This window comes from Poecilia formosa, unplaced genomic scaffold, assembly GCF_000485575.1.
Source record: "Poecilia formosa unplaced genomic scaffold, Poecilia_formosa-5.1.2 Scaffold18, whole genome shotgun sequence".
Classification (NCBI taxonomy): Eukaryota; Metazoa; Chordata; class Actinopteri; order Cyprinodontiformes; family Poeciliidae; genus Poecilia; species Poecilia formosa.
Window position 1 is genome coordinate 2,133,547 of NW_006799957.1, and position 21,957 is coordinate 2,155,503.

General features: G+C 37.9%; 1 protein-coding gene across 3 annotated transcripts in view; it reads left to right on the forward strand.

Moving 5' to 3' along the window:
* magi3b (membrane associated guanylate kinase, WW and PDZ domain containing 3b) overlaps window positions 1–21,957 on the forward strand; it is a 143,353-nt gene that overhangs the window by 100,045 nt on the left and 21,351 nt on the right. For all 3 annotated transcript variants that reach the window (XM_007546962.2, XM_007546960.2, XM_016668908.1), the window contains exons 3-8: window positions 3,027–3,146; window positions 12,401–12,607; window positions 15,554–15,713; window positions 16,664–16,743; window positions 18,562–18,619; window positions 19,655–19,761. In XM_007546962.2, coding sequence (XP_007547024.1) covers window positions 3,027–3,146; window positions 12,401–12,607; window positions 15,554–15,713; window positions 16,664–16,743; window positions 18,562–18,619; window positions 19,655–19,761 — 732 coding nt within the window. The remainder of the gene's footprint in view (window positions 1–3,026; window positions 3,147–12,400; window positions 12,608–15,553; window positions 15,714–16,663; window positions 16,744–18,561; window positions 18,620–19,654; window positions 19,762–21,957) is intronic.

Genomic DNA, 21,957 nt, shown 5'->3' on the forward strand with positions numbered 1-21,957 from the left:
TTGTGTTTAAAAAAAAAAAAAAAACACTGGAATATTTTGTCTCAAAAGCTAATTGTACTAAGGTGAAAGTATGACAAGATGTTTAAAAGGCCGTTTCAAAGTGTGCTGCTTTTATGTTGCCCTCGGCAACAACTCTACAATGAGAAGCTTATGGTAAATATCAGTTTGACATCCAGGAAGATTTCTTGGGTAGATTTTTGACAGATACATGACTGCTTGACAAGTAATTGGCCTTTAAGGGGCATTTTGAGGGACCTTAGTTATCACCAGAAGAAAAACAAGCTGTTAATGAGAGGCATTCTTTCACACAAAGTAAAATTACCTACTTTTACTAAGATAAACTTTAAAGGGAAGTGTTAGGGATTTTGTATGCCTGTGTGTTAGGTTGTTTTTTTGCTGCTCTGTACCTGAGCAGAGGACCTGTCACAGTCCAATTAGGGAGAAAATGTAAGATGGGAAAAAAAATAAAAGAAAGCAGCAACATAAAGTTGGTTAATAGGCCATTGAGCCTCCAGAAGTCTTTCTACTGCTAATTGGCACAGACTCTATACTTTTCCAAAAAATCTACTTTAGAGATGCTGCTGCTTCTTTCAGTGAGATTTCAAAATAGTTGCATCATAAGCCTTGAATGCCACTTAAGGTTATGTCAATAAACAGTGTTATCAAAAGGATTCTTTGTTGTATGAGGAGAATATAAAACTGCAGCTTATTGTCACTGCTACTTGTTACTAACATGTATTAGAAATTGACATAAGAGAATATTTAGACTAGATAGGATTCTTTCACATACCAGAAATTCATAATAAGAATTTCACATAAAGAGACTTTGACTGATGAGCTCCGGTTTCCTTTAATGTTTTCAGTTCCACAGGCCAGTTGTTGCATTAATATATTTACCAGAATATTTGCCTTGTCTAGACAGCAGTACATATATTGATCAGTGAAAAAAAGATGAGCTATAATTTTGATTTGTCTGAACACACCAGGCTCGGATGACAATCAACATTTTGCAAGCCTCTGTGCCATTAAATCCCTGAAGAATGCACTTTTAAAATTTTGATAAGGGCCTGTTCACACCAGATCAAGACTGACTGGTGGTCTCCAAGGTCCAATTGACTATTTAGCCCTCACTGGACTGCACCAAGTTTGGAAATTCTTCCTCAAGGCAAATGACAATCAATGTGTCAGTCATCTTGTGCTATGGCACTATGGCATGGCATGGTGCATGTGTTTATGCAGATAAAAACAAGTCTGTTGCCAAAATCCAAACTTCATAATTTTATCCTGATTAATGTGATCATATCAAGACCACATTCTCATCAACATTCCAACTGTAGTGAGTGTTAGAAACCTATTGGTCACTGTTTTTTTTGTTTTGTTTTTTTTTTGTGGTCATTTTCCTTTTTTTCTCAGTTTATATTTATTAGGATACAGGCTATGGATTGTTAATTTTTCTGCTGCTTAGATCCATGAGCAACTCAGTGTGCATAATAGGCGGACAACCAAGACCATTATATAAAATTATTTGGAGTGCCGCTTTCCCAGTGTGGGTAGAATCAATGTTGTCAGATCTGCTTTTGATGGTCAGTTGACCCAACGATGGCTCAGGACTTGAGTCACAAATTATGGATTAGCTGCCACTGCTGCTGCAGGCTCCACCCTGCTGCCCTGAATATGCTGATGTGCAGCCACCACAGTAATGAGCCTCATTGGTCTTACTACACTTTATTACATTTGGGGGGTTTTATGGTCTTATCCAAGACCCCTTAGAGACCATCCATGTTCTGGCTGATTAATATGTTGTTTTGTATTATTGTGGTGTGATAGGAGTCTTGACCACAGCAAGATGGAAAAGGGAAAGATTACAATTTCTTTGTTCAAGCATTTAAAAACAAAAATATAAAAGCTTGTTTTTTCCAGGCTTGAGCAAACTCATTTTTCAATGTCAACTGAATTTAAAATGAATGACTACACAAGGAAATGCTGAAACTTTTGGCTCAATCAAGTGTTTGTAGTTGTTTCTAATGAAAAAAGGAAAGATGAAGTAAAAAGCAATGCCATAGCAATCCTGCTTACTTACTCCATTCTGCAAAATATGATCTGCAGAATTCATTTGAGCCAAAATAAAAACAGCAATGTTGAATTTAGTGACATCAAGAGGAAGCCCCTCCGAAGGAAGTGACATGCTTGCATTTCTTAATAATTCAAACTAAATGCTGCAGTAAAGAAGCTCAAATGAAAGCAAAGCACAGATAAATGGTTTATTTCTGTGTGCACTGCACTGCTTCCCTTGGAAAAAACAAAAACAATCTGACACCATTTGAATGTTCATCTTAGTAGAAAACATTCCTCCCACCAACACTCATGTAGTCTGTGGCTTCACCAGGGGAGCAAAAGCTGCTCGCACAATACCTTCATGTCATTTGTATTCAGGTTACTCTTTATGATCGTGAATGAACCTCAATCACACCAGGAGGTTACACAACTCATTACTTCCATCACAATTCTCATCTATAATTAACACTGCTGTTTTCTGATTTTAGCTGTTGCCACATACAGTATATCAAGAGAGTCCCAGTAATAATTTGTAAAAGCGGCAGTCACTCATAGGAGATGAAAAAACCCAGGTCTGTTGGTGTTCCACAGGGCTTTATGAGCTGTCAATGTCTTACAATATGGCATCAAACTCCAAGGATGTTTGTCTAAAATGAAATGCTGAGTCCATTCACTAGAGATTTGGACACCACTGATCTGCAAAACAAGATGTGACCTTGTATTTACTGTGCATGCAGAACAATAACAAAAAAAAAAAAAAAAACACTCGTACAAGAATACATAAGTGTTTGATTTTCTGGGATTTTTGACGTTAAAAGTGTTTGGATCTAACTGACCGGATTTATCAAAATAGCGCAACTAATCTCTGCATCTAACAGCTGCATTATGAAATGGTCTCTTGTTTCGTTTCTTATATGAAAACATGTCAAGAACTGCATGTTTATCTGTGTCTCATCTTCATGCTTTTCCAGGCACCACACGGCTTCCTCGAGAGGGGGAAGTGCCTGGAGTGGACTACAACTTCATCAGCGTTGGAGACTTCAGGATCCTGGAGGAAAGTGGGCTCCTTCTGGAGAGTGGGACCTATGATGGTATGTATATATGTCCTGTGTGAGAAACCTTCGAATTGAAGTAATAGCGTAGATTTATACTGTATATGTAGTTCAACATGGCTAAACATGGTGAAAGATTTGCTGGAAATGAAAGTAGGAGTAGAAACTAAATCCATGCCCACTTTTCCAATTTCTCTATTACATAATGTAAAGTAAACGGGATAACATTGCCAGCAATGATTGCAATAAACTCGTATTTGAGTATAGGGATTTTGTGAGCCACAAAGGATCCAATCTGTAAAAACCAAACATTTTCCAATACTTTACCCTTGAGTTTTATTGTGCAGTTAAACTGAAGACTGTCAATTAAAAAGATAAAACTTAAAAACTAAACTAAATCAAAACATCTTTGGAAAAACAGAAGTTGCTCTTTAAAAGGCAGGAGTGTTATAAATAAATCACAAATACGAAGTTTTAAAAACCATAAGTTAGCAATCCAGACACCCACATCCACAAGATGATGAAGCATTATGTTGACATGGAACATGATTCATAAAATGTGTGGACATCTATCCATTAAATTGCTTTCCAATTTGTAATTTGAGGAAAAGGCTGCTCTGGATTTTAAGAAATCTGCATTACTTTGAGCGGCTCTATTTCAAAATCTATAGTGTAAAAAAAGTGGGACTAAACTCTTGTATCCTGATAACAGAACTATTAAAATAAAGTTTATGGTTGATTAAAATTAAAATGTGCATTTTCAGTAATTTGGGGGTAAACTAAAATCACAATTAATACGGTCTTAAATGACAAGATGCATTTTCAAGCATTTTTAAACAGTGACCAATAATTCAGCCCCGATTTGGGGCCTCTGACATTGCTATTTTCTGTATTTTTGAAAATCATTAAAATTTTTTACAAACAATAAGTTGGGTTTTAGCAGATCTGTGAGCAGTGTAAAGTCATTCTACCTTTTACCAAGCAGTTTAGGTTTTGTACTAAAATCAATCAAACCAGCTTATTAACCATTTTAAAATTCTTAAAATGGTTAATTAACCCTTTACTTAGGTCCAATTCAGCAATTAGCTGATTTCAGTGAAGTCAGATCGACTCAGCTGCAATTCTCTTTTTGGCTGTTAGTGAATTACTTTTCTTTTTTCCTCTTTTTCTTTGAATTTAATGTGTTGATCATTGTTTTTCTTTCATAAATTGTGCACAGATTACACAAATAGTACACCAAGCCACACTACACTTTTAAGCCATGAAATCAGCCTTATCCCCTGAAATAAGTGTAAAGTATACCACCTTAGTGGTATACTTTACACCTTGAGGTGTTTGCTTCAACCCTCAATCCTGTCTCAGGCCTTTCAGTAATTGCTTGGAGAAGGACAGCGACACCTAAGTGACACCTGGAAGTATTTTGTGGACAAGACTCTGGGCATTGATGCAGAGCAGAGACTGTTTCTTCAGTAGATCAAATCCTTTGCTAAATCAAAGGATGATGAAGGGCCTCAGCTAATAGCTAGGAAGCTATCTAGTCTTTTCCTAATTAGCTGTTGCAGTCATTTCTGCTGCCAAAACTACTGATACAAATAGGAGAAAGTGAAACAGCTGCAATTTTATTATAATTAAAATAACTGGAAATAGCATCCCACAAAGCAGGGCAATGATCTTTCTTTCTGAGCATCACTCTGTGATCAGACGTTTTTCTCTCCATTTCTCAGGTTCTCTGTGGCTTTCTCACAACCCCACATTCACAGATGATGACACAGTGCGAGAGTAAACAAGTCTTCTTCTCTCAGTTGTTTTCACCCTTTCTCCCCTTCCAGTCATAACCCCAAGGCAAACACGATAGTTGTCAAAAGCACTGCATGACCTCTGTAAAATCTCTGCGACAGCCCGGGTGAAATATTCTAATACGATGAAAGTGTTGTGCTGGTGGAACAATAATTTCCGTCAACAGCGCAGGAAGATGTTTGTTGCATGTTAATCAGTTGTTCTTAATCCTGGCAAAACTATCTCATGAAGGTAAAATGGAATCAAAGACGTGCAAAGGGAAAAGTTCTTTCTTTTTTTTTTTTTTGGTGTCACATCATGCACACCTGCTTGTATTTCCACAGTATCCTAATAGTCCTGTGGCTTACAAGCTCATATATTGTTTCAACCCCTTGTCTTTACATTTATTATCTGTGTCAGCATGTTCAAGTGGAAATTTGACCCATAAACTATTAACATTCAGTCGACGAGGTGTGGATATGCAAGCAGATGTAGCACCTGCTGGTGACCTTCTGTAAACCATCCAACCTCTTGATCCCACCGGCTGTTTACACAGGCACACATCAGGACACACTTGTGTTCTTACTTTCAAGTCATGCTTTATTCATGGGATAAATCAGCAGCCTTATTTTTCTCCCTCGCTCACAGACACAACCAGTATGCTTAGTTCATCATCAGACGTCCAAAACATCAGCTCTGAGAGCGGTACCCCATATATTTCACCTTAAGCTGTTTATAAATGTTTATAAGGCAGCACTTTGATGAGGTAAACACAATAAACAGTTTTGTGTGAAAGTATTAATACCCTTAATTTCTTTTCTTTTATTTTATTTTTCTCAGAAAATAACCACAAAGTTCAATATATTTTTCATGATGCACCAACGCAAAGTATTATTTTTTTCTTTTAAAAATAAACATCTGAAAAGTGATTGAATGTTGAGCTTCTGTGAACTTCTATTTTGAATTCTTGGCACAGATTCTCAATTGGAGTTAGGTTCAAATTTTGGCTGAGTCATTCTAACACATTAGTATGATTTGGTCTAAACCAGAGGTGTTAAACTCATTTTCATTGTAGGCCAATAAAAGTGATTTTCATGAATATCCTCTAGGGGCCTGCTCTGGCAGAATGTATTAATAAAACTACCATTTAAACTGTTAAAATATTTTCTCTGTATTCTGTGTGAACGTCCTAAAATCTTTACACATTGATGCAAACAATACAAACAACATTAACTTGATTTGACTGATTAAATAATATTCAAGCAAATAACTGTTATCTTGAAGTTCTACATATGTGGCCATCTGGAGTCTACATGCAAATATCTATGTTGAGCCACATTTGGCCCAATGACCTTGAATTTGACACATGCTGTCTAAACCATTTCAGTTTATGTCTGGTTAAACTAAAATATAAGTGGACTCTAATTTACAATTTGGTGGTTTATGAAGGAGACTGGTTTTATTTAAGGGTAAAAGTGGCTGCAGATTTTGTCAATGTACAATAGTTACAGATTTTTCATTTCATTTCATAATTATGCCCTACATTTTGTTGATCTCATTAAAAAAAATCTCTTTGAAATACTTGTACTTTTGTGGATATATGTAAAAAAAAAATTATGTAAATGCTTTTGAAAGGCATTGTATCTTAAAAGTTAGCAACATTCGTTGAGGTATTTACAGTAAAGAGTACAAAACCAGGGATGTTTTATGTTAGACTGTCCGCATCTTTTATTTTAATGTAATGGAACATGTGCTTTTTCTCAGGACTCAAATGTCTTGGAAAGTCAGATGGTCTCACTGTATTTCTTTCATAAAGGAACTGGAAAGGAGGATTTATCTCATTGCACAATGATTATGGCAATGACACGATAATCTTCCCATTCTCTTTAAGCTCATTCTTCTTGGAGGCAAATCCGAGCTGCTGTGAAATGGGAGAGGATTTTTCCAAAAGTCTGAGGAGGGAAACCTCCGGTTACATCAAAATGTACCATTACTGCACTGTTCTGTCATTCCCTATCTTTTGCATCTTTTGCTGCTTATAAGTTATGAAATTAAAAGATAAAGTCTAATCCTTTTCCAAAGTGAAGGAGGTTCACAGGTGAGATCAGCTTGGTGCTTGATGTGCACAGGTGCATTTCTTCTAATGTGCATTTGTGAATCTCTATCAGCTTACAAATACAGATAAAATGACCAGTGGGGCAATTGGCCAATGTTAAAGGGAAGTATTATGTGTTTTCCAGCCGCATAGTCTTTTTATAGTACAATCACGTAACCACATTACATTCAGTGACTAAAACTCATGCTGTACATATCAAACATTATAACATGATGTAAAGCTCAAAAAAGTAGATTTTACATAATACTGCCCCTTTACGGTAAAATCCACCATCAATATATGAGAAAATATCTTTGTCAGAAACAAAAAACCCTGGTGTAGAGATATGGTATGTGAAAAGTTTCACATAATCGTAAATCCATTTTTACGTTTGAATAAATGATCCAAAAATTCAAATATCAATAGCTGACAAGCCAACAAGAAGATGTTCCTCTAACTGGAGCCAGGAGGGTTTCCACCTTTGTAAAATGTTGACATTAGGCAGAGGTGGAGACATCGAGAGCAAACAGCAGACAAGCATACAGTAGCTGAACTGGGAGGATGCTGAGCTTCTCAGCTTCCGATGAAAGCAGTGTAAGCAGGACCGGCTGGTTGTGAGGAGACGTGTGGATTAGCCCTGAAAAGTGGGGAGATTTTGGTACAGTATCCCCGAGAGGGGATACTGTACCCTCTCGGGGTAGTAGAGGGGCTACTCTGATAGCAGTTGCCCCTTCCTCTTCCCTTACTCATAAGCCCAGTCAGCAGAAGGCACTGCCCGGCTTCTGTGGAAGACAGTGTTGATCTCCCAGCTGCACAGGGAACTTAAAGAGGAGCTGGAAGTAATCGGACCGGGGAATGGGATTTATTCCATTTAGCAGTGCTTGAAGTGCGGCCCATTTTTCTATGAAAAGGGAGGAATAAACAAGGACATTTGTTCCTTTTTATGGCTCACATGGGTTTCAGTCCTTCATCGAAGAGCTCATGAATTACAGTACCTTCAGTTTATTAGTGTACAGTAAGTGAGCTGTGCTCAAGGTTCTGAGCTAATGGGATTCTTAGGTAATCATAATGCTTCCACTAATAGTCCCAAATGGCTTGCCTGAATGCTTATTATGTTAATGAATCCTGCACATAATTTTTTTTTCTCCATTTTAAAATATTTTATTGGTGTCGTGTCATAGGTGATTTTCATTCTTCTTTATCAATGATCCTTTCATAAATGGTCCTATTAACTCTACCTTTTCTGTGAAACACAATAGTCTTCACGAAATCAGTGTGTGTAATTTCACAACCACAAAGAAGTGCTTGGATGAAGCGTTTGGTAAGGTTTTACATTTCATGTCTGCTAGTTTAAGTGATTTTAATGTAAATAACCCAAACAATATCACCGGTGATCAAACAACAGATCAGTCTCTTGATTTATCTTTAACATAAATTTCAGCTGAAGATGGATTCTTGACCTTAACTGTCTCACTTTAAAAGATAAAAGAAGATATTTTGCACAATTTTAAGTGTAATATTAAATAATAGAACATGAAGATCTAATAGCTCACTTAAAATGCACCAAAATGCAGCATAGGCTCTTTTTTTAATCAGGACTTTTTTAGTCAAGTCAAGCTGACTAATATTTAGATGTCAAGAATAATCCTCTGTCTAAGGGGCTGATTCAGAAATTAGAACCTAGTTCTAATACCTGAAAAGAGAATATGGGAAAGAGAAGAGACGCAAAGAATCCACCCATAATCTCATCAGCATCTGCTTAAAACAAAGGGGAAAGTGCCTTTTAGGTCCAACACAGGCGGTAGTATCAGTTGCCCAAGGAACTGGCAGGATCCCAACAAACAGGCAGCTTCCTTGTCGACCATCCCTTTGGCTCAGAGACATGGCTGGCCACAGATGACAGCACTGCTTCTGGGGACCAACAGAGGTCATTTTCAGAAAGGAAAGCGACACTGGTCTCGTTTGCTTCGGACTGGAATATCTGGAGGTTCTTCACTCTTCATGTGGAATGAGAGTGTTAATGCAAAGAAGTTGTGTTCAGAAAAATAATGAAAGGAAGAAAAAAAAAAACGAAAAAGGGGGAAAAAAAAAAAAAAATGGTAGAGCTTTACTTTGACATAAAAAAAAATAATAACAAGAGACGCAAAGACAAAATTGATCACAAACACAGTTCCAAACAACTGCCAGGTCCCAGAGACTTGTGTGAGTATGGTTGCTTTGGCTTTTTGTGCTCAGCAAAGAAACCTTCTCATTTCAAACAGGCTGAGTTTAGTACGCAAATCCACTCGATTCAAATCTGCCTTAACGGCTCATCCGGGCTTTCTCCGATTGATATTGATTTCCCTGGTAGAGTTTCTACTGAGTCAATCAGCAAACAGAAGGGAGTTGTTAAGAATGATGACGTTGATTTTCTGTGTTGTTTCAGAATTGTAGTCTACATGTAGATTTAGCAATGGCAGTGACGCTTCTCCCTTCACAGTGGAGGATGGTTGTTTACAGCGTAGGCAATTTCTGCTGAGGTTCATACGCCTTACATACATCATGGCCAAACATTGGCGATTGGGTAAAATTTAATACCTGAACAGAGATCACTCTTCCAGAAAGCAATCATTTGTCAATACCTGAGAGCCCAGATCCTCTGTACAGAGCAAAGTGTAGACCAGTGGGCAGGTTTTTACTACGGTAAGAAAAATTTTAAGGTGAAGTAAAATAAATTTGACATCAAACAGCCAATGAGCGAAAGGATAAACACAACACACTTTAAAATTGCACTAATGTGACATTTTCCCTATTTTCTCTGACCCAAACAAATTGTCTGCTGAAAGCTGTTCTGTACTTTGAATGTGAAATGGTGACATCATCATTATTAATCATCGAGCTAAGAGGAAAGTGTGGTGCAGTAAATGTTATTTTCACAATTTTCTACAAAAAATCCTAATCTCGTCATACAGTATTGAAAGAATCTACTTGTATGTTCCTGCTGTTCTTGGTGGGTTGCAAACTTTAGTAAAGGCTAGTTGAGCCAGAGGCTCTCATACTTTCTGGCAAGGAGAATTGGAAGCCATCTGTGCCAGGGACTCGCAGAGGGACTTTCTGAGTGTGCTGGTCCCTTCTCAATCTCAGTGCCTCTGGGTCCCCTGATTTCAACCTGAACTAAGCCAGTGGACCAAAAGTAACTAGTCCTGTTCAAGACTAGCGGCACAGCTGACAGGAAAAGCTGACATTGTTAGAAAAGAGCTAATCCATTCACTAATCTCTACACTAATTTACTAAGTTAACTTAAGTTAACGCCCACTAGAATTGTACAAGTTAACATTGCTTAATCAGTCAAATCAATAACAACTAAAACATTTTGGGGAAATGATATTGAAAATATATATATATTTTTTTTTAAGTAAGGAGAACTAACTGGGTTTTACTGTGTAATTTGCCGCAAAGAAATACAAACATTTTCCCAAATGGACGTCTATTCCAATCCAGTTGTTTTGGAGCTCCCCGCAGCGTTAATGAGTCACACTTTTATGAGACAGAAAAAAGGAAAGGAGATTAAATTGGATTTGAATGTGAATGGAGCATTAGGTCATAGTTGAATGGTTTTTTGACTGTGTATCTGTCTGCTCTATCTGATTGTGGCAAGATGAAGGGGCTCGTGACCTTGTGCAGCCTCTACAGAGTGTCATTGACGACAGGAATCTTTTCATTTCCACTAGCTGAGCCCACGACCATGAAATGGCTTGCACACTCTTTGAAAGAGTCGGCTCACTCTTCCCCCGGCTCATCAACCTTGTGACACGAGGTTCACAAGTACCGCCGGACAAGCTTCCCGGGCTCATCTGCTTATGAGGCTTGCCATCATTTGTAATGGCAAATGGTGCCACAAATCTTCACTGACACACTGCTTTCACACACTTCTCTATATGCAGCACACATTTATCTGGGGCCAAGACACATGTTTGTAAGTAATTAATCACAGAGGTAGCGTCTGGCTGATGAATGTCAGTGTGCAGCGGGAGACAGGCAGGGATTAGGCAGCACACCCAATCTCTCCCCGCTATCGTTATGCAACTCCTGTTAATGAAGCCATCTTTGACAAATGCGGATGAGTGTCATTTAGTAAACACAGAGTTGCATGTCAACAGAGGAGGGGCCGGCTTTCATCCAGCCTCCCTCTCCACCTCAATCTTCCTCCTGCTTTGAAGGGAGATCGGCAATCGTTGCATTAACCTAGATCGCTTTGTATTGTCGTTAGCATGCCTGCAGAGATGAGGCCGGGTTCAAGATGAGCTCACTTATCAGAAAAGCAGTTGTGGTGTCAGTGTTAGTGCTGTAAAGCTGCTGGAATGACTGTGATGTTGTCCTCAGAGCCCTCTGTTCTTTGCACTTCATGCTGATGTCAGCTTTCTTTTCTTTCCCCTCATGCTATAAAAAGATCTAGAGATGATAAATGCTTCTTCCACAAAAACAGCATTTGTTATGTTGGTGTGTTAAAACTTAAGTACATCAAAAGCACAGCATATCACAGCTCCTTCACAACTGGGAGTAACTTAAAGTATGATCAAGTTGATGGTGGCTAATTAAATTGCCAGAGATTCCCATTTCCCTGTGGTATTTCTCCACATACTTTAATTAATCCAATTACATTCCTTGTTTTAGCCGAGATTGCTTATTGTAGGAACAATGTAAATATTTTATCTTCCAAATGGACTGCCAGAAAATAATCTGGTGGTTTTAGAGTAAACACATCTGACAGAGCAACGCTTAAAAAACAAATAATCATAATAAATGGTTTGAATATAAATTAGTGGGCACATTATTTATAATCCTAATGGAGGTGGAATAATTACTTATTCTGTGCCTAAATTGCATTCCACATACTGCTCACCAGCCCATAGATAGATGGATCACCCCACGAGTTAAATGAGAAAATAATTTAACAAAGTTTTGCACTTCATCCCCTTCTCTTTAAGGGTGCTGTGATGTCTTTCGGATATTTATGCTCAGTATACACAAGGTCTTTCTTCATCAAGGAAAAAACATGAAGTGAGAGATAGATAATTGCTGTATTCAATGATCAGTGTAATTAGTTGCTGGCAAGTAAGTGAAGTGATTTTAATGTTACATGAGTCATGACCGCCCTGTGGTGCAGTTATTGAGGGAAAACAAAGCAGAAGGTTAAGAGACGTGAAAATCATGCAAAGGAAGAAGTCTAAGGAATAAGGAACTTGGGAGTCTGAGGTACTGCTGTGTGACATTTTGAGAATATAATCAGCTTATTTGATTAATGTTATATGTACTGGTTTATATATCACCTATCACAAACAGGCAGATATATTTTTTTTTAATCATTTGCTTTCTTGTTGATTAGAGCTCCAGTTTCTGTATTTCTATTGTTTCATCATTCTTTCTTTTTTTCATTCATAAGGTAACTACTATGGGACCCCCAAGCCTCCAGCAGAGCCCAACCTGGTGCAGCCTGACCTGGTGGATCAGGTGCTGTTTGATGAGGACTTCAGTGGCGAGGTTCCCAGGAAGCGCACCACCTCAGTCAGTAAGATGGATAGGAAGGATAGCGCCGTACCCGAGGAGGAGGATGATGATGAGAGGCCCCCGCTGGTCAATGGATTGCCTGGTCAGTTCATTTCAAAGCACAGTGTGTTACATTAAACAGCAGTCATTCCACCATTGCCTGCTTATTGTTACAAAGATAGGTTTTAGTAACTGTTTTTCTTTCATGTTTGCAAATTTTACACATTTTTCAATGCCTGCTGTGCATTCAAGTGGACCCTGTTAAGTCAATGTGTCGTCACCAAGTCCCACTGGACTGTAAGTTGCATTAGTCAAAAAATGCATCGTGAAGAGTAAAAAATAAAACCATATAATTTGCATTTATTTGGAAACTGTACAACATATGTAATCTGGTGACACGTTGGGTTCGGGTACCTGCTTTTCAATGAACTTATGGAAACTGTCAACCAAAGCTTGTAGGTCTGCTGGTAGTTTCTGACACACTGATGTCCTTTCTATAAGTCAGTGTGGTCAGTCATGCCTCCACTCCGCAACTCGCTGTTGGAGAGGACCGGAGACGCATGCATTGTAAATCCAGGGTGATACTGCTTTACGCATTGAATAAAGTGGCAACACCAAGTAGGTTCACCTGCAAAGACATTTTTATTCATCTCCTTGGCAACTACCAGGGCATGGAGATGTAACTCTTGGGTCTTCCAGCAGCACATCTTCCTTTCAACTTGTTAAGGAAAGTGGCTGCAGATGGTAATGTTTATGCTTTACTCCTTGGCTCTTGTCCATCAGTGTGAATTAATATTTAATGCATCAGTCAAAAAATGCGTCATAATGTCGCACCTAACTACAAGTTGAAGGACTACCAAATGCATGAAAGAAAGTGCAACGTATAGTCTAGAAAACAGATTAACTTTAAAAAGCTTAGTGGACAATGTTTTGGATTCTTGTTTAACTTCATGGTTGTTTTGTCAAAAATATACGTGTCTTGTGGACTCGGATTACCTTAAAACAGATGCGCGAAAAAGTAGTTTTTAGGTTTCTTTGTCAAAATTACACGCCTCTGTCATTTTGTTGCAAAAATGAATGTTGAATGTGGTGAAAAGGCATTTCACGAGATCGCCCAATATCAAAATGCTACTCTAAAGCTAAAGGCTCTCTGGCAAACCGCAACTCAGATGGAGTGACTTGACTTGTCTAGTGGAAAGTTGGAACAGCTTGGGGAACTGGTAAAAGTGATGGACAACAACAAATAAAGTTGCTTTCAGACAGACAGCAACTCTAAAATACTTACACTGTTCAAACATGAACTGAATAATTCTACAGGTTCTCAAAAACACAGTTTGATGTTTATAAAATATTGATTCAAATGGTAAAAGCTCAAAAGGGCAGGTTGAGTTCAGTGCAAAAACCAAATTTACACATTGGTTAAACTCGATTAAAACCTTGCTCTAACAAAGAACCTGTAGCATGTTTCTGTTTTATTTGTTAATTGTTCTCAGAAAAACAACAACAAAAGCTCAATTAGCAACTCAGATCTCTAAATGAACAAGAAACAAATACTATCAAGGAAAAATATAATTTGTGCATCTCTACACCTAACAAAGCTGTTGCTGAGTCCAGCCAGTTCACTTTTTCACAGGTCACCTTGACAGAGACTCGGAGTTCAATCAGCTCAGCTCCTCGTCTCTCCAGAGAGTAAATCTCCCCTTAAAGCTTCCAAGGAGAAAACTCCTGTGACAGAAGTAGGTTACATGCTTTGTAACATACCTGGCCTTTTTTTTTTTTTTTAGTGAGAGAATTGGGGTGAACATTGAATCAAGTCCAAGCCGAAAATAAGTTCTGCAGAATGAAACATTGTTTTGACAGAAACTGCTCCAACACTGCTTGCTCAGCTGCACAAAGGATTCGCAGAGATCCAGTGTCTGTTTACCCAACGGCTCTGTCATATTGAAATCAAACACTAAATGATCCAGGACTTCTTTTTATGGAAGAAAGCTGGTCACAAATGACTGCCCTGCTGAAGCACTGCTGCAGAGCGATCTCAGACCAGCCATAGATGGACAGAACAAGCATGGTGGAATGAAAAAGGAAGGTGAATGGAAAATGTGAGCTCTGTGTTTCTAAGCTCTTCATCAGAGTTCAGACTGTCATTATCAACTACTGTCCTACTGTCAAGTGGGCCCTCACCTTGCTTTGAACCTTGCTGATGAACTCAGCTTTCCCTTGGGCCATTCCCCCAGGCTGGTTCTCTAAGTGTCTACATGACAAGCGCACATCTTCAAACATGCCATGTGCATTTTGTATCTGTAAAGATGAAGCACAATTGTGTGTTTTTGATCTTAGAGGCAAAAGGAGACCAGTTAAAACGACGCCATATTACCAGAGTGCTGCTGTAGAACAGCGTGTTCAGATTATTAAAACTAATTCTACTGCTCATGTGGGGCAGTTTATTTTGCAAACACGAGTGCTTTGAAATGCTTTAGGTGTGTGCTGGACATTACATCTTTTGACATTATTTTCTATTGTTGGGAGGTTGGCTCTACATAAAAAGGAAAGGATAAAAAGCTCTTGTCTTTCATCTTTTATAATCATCTTCTGAGGAAAAGCACTGAGTGCAAAGTGAATTAGCTGGGCCTTTGTTGCATGTTTCATGTTCATTATGATGTAGTTTCTCAGTAAAATAAAAGAGTATGCTACAGTGTAAACAGAATGGAAGAATTATAAAATCGTATTTGCTTTTGAATTGAAATGGGTCTACGTGTGTGAACTCTCACCTCTATCACTGTGAACTGTGGGAAATATACATGTGTATATACATAGGCAAAAGGACTAACAACATGCTGTGGAAAATGCAAAACAACCCCTTGGCAGACCCACACACGCACACACATCATCACTTCCATGCAAATCTTATGAGCCGAATATCCTCTTCTTTTACTCCCCTGCAGCAGGTAATATAAAGTAGCTGGCCTCTGTGTTCCTGCGGGCTAACCTTTAACTGTCTTTTTCTATTTTTATTCCCCTTTTTTTTATCATGTCCATCCACTCTCTCTAGAGCACAAGGACTGGAGGAAAACGGTGCCCAGCTACAATCAGTCCAGCAGCACCATGGACTTCCGTACATGGAGCTCTCTTCCCCGCGATGACAGCCTGGAACCCCTGCCTTACAACTGGGAGATGGCTTACACCGAAACTGGCATGGTCTACTTCATAGAGTAAGTGAGACAGCGCTGATGTGACGATAGCCTGCTGAGAGACACTTTAGTCATCTGACACACCGTTTAGAGTCAATGAAAAAAAGAGCTATTTTAAAACTATGTACAGGCTTGATTTATCTTGCTTTTCATATAATAAAGGACAAACTAATAGAACAAGTTAGTTTCTGCACTTAATCTCATTTAGTATTTGTTTAACCTTCTCACAATTTGATAAGTAATACATCAAACGTTTCAGTACAGATGTACTTTTCAACCTGTCAAAGAAGGCATGAGATTATATTAGGTTTGATTGTCACTGCACAATTATGCTTTTGTGTCATCACTGGGTTGGAAACAATAGAGCTGTTGTTTTGGTAAATCCACTTTCTTTTGTTCTTGATAGCAGAGGAATATCTCAGAATTTCACTGATTCTAAAAGAAAATAGCAAAAAAAAAACAAAAAAAAAACTTGTCAGTATTATTTTTTTGTCCTTGTTCAGTTCATCACAACATAGGTTTTGGATATTGGACTTTCTATGAAGATATTTTAAGCTCTTTGTGCAAAACCAGTTTCTTTTCTTTTCATGTTAAAAAGAAAACATACATTTCCAAGGCCTTGTTATTAGTGTTGTCTTTCATTCATATTTGGTTATAAGCCGCTTATCTCTGGAGATATTAGAAGACTATTGTGATTTTCTTTCTGTTGATTACACACTCCAGATATTTAATCCATTGGAGAATAAACTAGACATGTTTCACATTCAGAGGATTTAGTCCTTCTCCGAGAAAAGGCCACCTTAACATAAACACAGCGGCAGGCGAACAGAAACCAATGGACTTGTCCATAAGAGCATATTATGCATGGAGCTTGGAGACTCTTTCAGTCAGTTCTCTTGCTTCAGCTTTTTTTCCCCCTTCTGGTAATAATGTTGTTGATATTTTCTGTCTGCTGTTTTTGTGGTACACAGTCACAATACAAAGACAACCACATGGTTGGACCCCCGCTTGGCGAAAAAGGCGAAGCCCCCAGAGAAGTGTGAGGACGGCGGTACGTGTTGTGCTTTTCTAGTTTACTCAAGCATAAATAGTTCTGCTAACCTCTACACATACATTCAGAAAAATCTATAATCTACTGTCTTATAAAATTTATGCCTAACATTTTAACCTAACATTTTTAATTTTGAAATGTTTTGACCACTTAAAGTAACCCTTGGGAACATGGCCTAAATATCTTTAAATTTGGAGACAGGCATCTCCTTAAAGGAATATCAGACATGAGGTTCTTTTTGTATCCCCAGGATGATAGTGTTGGCTTAAGTGCAGACAGAAATGAACAGAGGCCTCTTCTGAAAGAGTTGAACCCTTCAGCAAGTTTTTAATGGATTTTTACAAGAAAAACCTACATGATTCTTCTGAAAGGCAACTCCAAGCTTTCTGTTGCCTTGAGAGCTTTTTTTTCTTTCTCTCTCTGTTTTCTCTCTTTCTGGCTTATATTTTCAACGGAAAATTACGTGCATCATTCATTCCAGTCTACTTGCTTATTACAAACTATAGAACTGTGCTCTATGTGTTGCAAAAAAGTTTAATGCAAACTTTAACTGCTACGTAGTTATACAACTGGAGATGTCATTTCTGGAGTAACTGCAGAGGGAATTGAGATACTTCATATTAATGGTTGCTTCCTCGACGCTGAAAAGTTTAATCTGCAGCGATTAAATTCTGTGTAAACAGAACATAGATGAGAGATGCTGATGATTATCAGCTGTCCATCTGCTACGAGTTCAGGTTGCCATGGTGAGGTTAAGAGCAGCATTTTATCTAGCAGCTATTTTCAGAAAAACTGTCTCCTAATGACACAGTTTTCCACCAGTGAGTACCACAAGTCATTGGCACACACGCTGATGTGTTTCTGTTGTTTCTGAGATAAATCGATGTGAACATACAGTGGAGTACAAAATGGTTTTATTTTCTATAAAAAAGTCTTTTTTCTACTTCACTTTTGTGTTGGTGGACATTTTTCCTGCAGTTTGGACTCTATATGAATAATTAATTGGGAAAAGAAAAGTTTAATTTCACAATAAAACACTTGATTTACATCACGTGTGATGTTAAGACAAGTTTTTATAAAAATAAGAACTGAAATCAGATATTTGCACGCAGCGTATGAAAAGACAAGATTTTGTTCTTGTCTGTCAAGAAAGAAGATATTTCCTTTTTTAAGATATTTCGATCCTTCAAGTTCATTTATTTTTGCTAAAAGTCAGAATAAGGAGAACATTTTTTTTCCGATACGTTTATTTATTGCATTCTTCAAAGTCAGAAGTGTATGTACTCTAAGAGTGCTCACCTCTAAACAATTGATCCCCAGATTATCTGGCAATAATCTGTGGATCTATTTTAAGGCAAAAATCAAATGTGTCTGAAAGAGAAATCAGGAAGAAAAATGTGCACCTAAAGGTGCCAGAATATAGTTATTTGTTAAAAAAAAATGGTATGCAAATATAATATCAAGTCAAGTAGAAACAGCATGGGAAAGTCCAGACATCATACAGTTCAGGAAACAGGCAGGTTTTGTGTTCCACTGTGTTAGGGTATTAAATATACACTAGAACAAAAGCAAAAGCCCTGGTAATGATGCTTGTTCAAGCTGGTAAAGGGACCGTTGTTATCCACAGTGAAAAAACCAATAGGGGTTGAAAATAATCAACTTTTTATCTGACAGTGTAAAATTGTGCCTGATCATTATGCTGAACTGGTTACAATTCTCAGACATGTCATAAATATTCTGTCTATTTATTCAGTTCGTCCTTCCCGATTGTTACCGGCATTTCTTGCAAAATAATGACACACTGTTTTCTTCGTCCAGAGCTACCGTATGGCTGGGAGGAAATTGATGACCCACAATATGGCACGTACTACGTTGAGTAAGTGTAATTAATCCTCTGTTTTGAAATTCTTTTTTTTTTTTTGGCTTGTTCTTTTTTGTTGTTTAGATCCTATTATACCCAGATGTACATAAAGGATGAGAGCACGTGCAATGATTTTACTGCTTTGTGTTTATGAAGAGCAAATTGGCAAGAATCTGTTCTGTCTAAAAATAAAACAAATGGCTGTAGCGTCATCTTGGGTGAGAAAACGTTGAGTTATGTAACATGCAGAGAGGAAGCATTTACCTGAAAGCGTTTGATAAGGATTTTCCTCTTATTTATCAGTGGGTGGCAAAGTGAAACTCTGTTCTGTGGCCTGCCTGTACGCACAACATTGATTGGACTCTCACTGTGTTATGTGTCAGTCAATTTATGTACATGGAGCAATACTTGGAGAGTATATTATTCCATGATGGTTGTATGTGTGTTATATGTTTTTGCACTCAGCATCACAGTTGGAAATGAGTGAAGAAGCCATTAAGTTTAGCATTTCATCAACAATGGAGGGAAATGGAATGGGGAGATTCTTAACCAGAACACATTCAAACAGCAGAATGAGGGCTGAAGGAAGAGCCTGTTCGCTGCTGTGATGAAACGGAAGGGAAAAGCTCGTGTTGTTTTATTGCTCAGGCAGCAGATGAAAACCTTCAAGGTAGAAATGACAAGAGGAAGAAACTTGCAGTGTTTGGACATGGAAAGTCAATGTCATATTGATGGAGCTTGTAGCTGCCAGTGTTTAGTTTGAAATGAGTTCCCTTTGAAACAATGGTCCTGGTTTGTATGCCAGGAGGGGAACAAGCTGTTTACCTTCTTGTTGAGGAACAGGATGTTTCTCACAGTCTGAGCTTCATTTCCTGGAATATTAGGTGGCTAAAAGCCATTCCACAGAAAACAATGTGATACAGTCCAGTCGTTTTCTACATGTGTTCCGTTTGTAAAAGGTGGCGGTGTTGCTTCAGCATCCCTCCACAAGAAACTGATGCAAATGGTTGAGAGTCATTCATCACTTAAAACTGAACATGTTTGTTTCAGCCACATCAATCAGAGGACCCAGTTTGAGAACCCAGTTCTGGAGGCAAAGAAGAAGCTAAGCAAAGACACTGCTTCGATTCAGCAAGCTGCAACTGCATCTTCTCAAGGTAACAACATCAGATATGTTCATCTTGTTACATTTTTTATTTTCTATACCTACAGAAACTGGAAAATCAACAGAAAATTGATTTATTTCAGAAATTCAGTTCAAAAAGTAAAACTCAAATTCAGTAATATGTTTCACTCTGAATTTGAGTGAAACAAAATGCTAGCTTTGATATGGTTTTCAGCTAAAGAAAATCAAAAATTCAGTTTTTCAGAAAATCTTAATATTACACAAAAACAATACAATTTGTTTTTAACACATAAATGATTTATTATATCAAACCAAGATAGTTGTCTATCAGGCAGTCATTGTCATGCTCTACAAGAAGGGTGCATCACACCATTTCATGGCTAAAAAAATAATTATATGATGTGCTACAAGCATATTATTGTATAGTTGAGTGGAAGGAAAAAGTGTTGTAGAAAAATGTGCACAGTCTACAGTGATAGCTGCGCCATTGTTAAGCAAGTCACACTCAGGAATTTGGGGGAGATTAGGTGAAGTATGAGCTGCAACTGCAGCCTGTTCTACATCTTCCATATGCATGTATTCTGGACATGGGCTGTGCTGTTCCATTTCCTGTGTTAAACTGCTCCTAAATCAGAGACTACATCAGAATCAGGTCTCCCTTGACCTAATCAACAGAGAAATGGAGTAAAGTAATGAGGAAAACGATAGATGGCAGAGCCAACAATGCAGACAATGTTTCTGTTAAAACAGTCTGGGATTCCATAATGCCTTAGCAGAGCTGCAGGATGATTGCCTCTATGGTATGTTACATCCCATAGGAGCAGAAATATGGAAAAGTACATTGGGGTAGAAACATGTTCTACATCTACATTAAAAAAAGAAAACATTGTTGTTCCAACCTATAAAATGCACAACTGTCTGAGACGGGCACATATTCACTGAAATGACAGTTTTAGTTTCTTTCTCAGCAACGAAAGTTGAAGGAACATACTATGTCAGAGCCAAAATATGGCCTAATCATTACTTTAAGTAATTACTAGAAAATAATAAGATATATACTAAGTTTTGTCATAGCAACGTTTTAAAATAAGATTAAAAATACCTAAACTGTAATGTTACCCATCTACACCATAAAACAACTTGGAGCTTGCTGCATACATTCCCTATGTAATTTATTCACTAAAAATTGTTTTTCACTTTGCTTGTTTACAGACTAAGTGCTCCACATCACTCTGCTCATAATAAATGATGGCAGTAAAGACATTGTTGTTCAGTTCATTAACATGAATTTTACATTAATTCCCAGTTGGGTTTTGAGCTTGTTCCAGTTTCTTGTCTGCATGTCTGTCAGCAGACGTACTTTAAAAAGCAACAGATAGACTTATTTGGATATTTCCAGAGGTGGAGCGTGACACAAATTAAGGAGGATTACGTTTTGATGCGACTTTAACGCCATGAGGTTTTTTTATTTAGATTTGGCATGAGCTGGTATTAATAGGCAGTCTCCAGCTGCTGTCTTCCCTGTTGCAGTAAACAAAATTCAGCAACACTGTCGTATCATTATTCCATAACTGCATCTTCTGTCATCACTTTGTAGCTCATTACCTTTAGCCTGTATTTAACAGTGGCTGGGAAGTATATTCCCAACCTGCGAATATACTTCCCAGGCTGGAATACTATGAAGGCTTCCCTCTCTTAAGCATCTGCGACAAATAAACCACAGCAATATACTTTAAACATTTGAAAAAAAAATTGTAGAGCCTGAAGCAGATGATCTCTTAGATTTTTCTGTTGTGAGAACTTGCTGTAATGCTGCACTTCCCACCCCTCCTCCCACATTGAGATAATCTGGAAATTAAATAAATGCTTCTTTAAGCTTTAATATTTTTTTTTCCAAAGTTCGTCCTTTCATTTCTACAGTAGAACAGGGTGTGACAACATTCTGTAAAAGTATTACAAGATATTGCACTTTTGTAATGTACCTGTTAAGCCTTGGCAACACCTTCAGGTTTTTAAGACTTGCACATTCATGTCTACTTATAATTAGTTCAGCACAAGTTCTAACGTGCACGACCATTGTCTGTCTTTTTTTTTTTTTTTTAAATCTGGAAAATCCTGTTAAACTTGACTCATCTAAGCTGACCAGACTACTTCATGCAGTTTTTTATGAGCGTTCTTTATGAATAAACATAACCTTCTTTTTTAACTCTACTGTTTCAATAAGTCA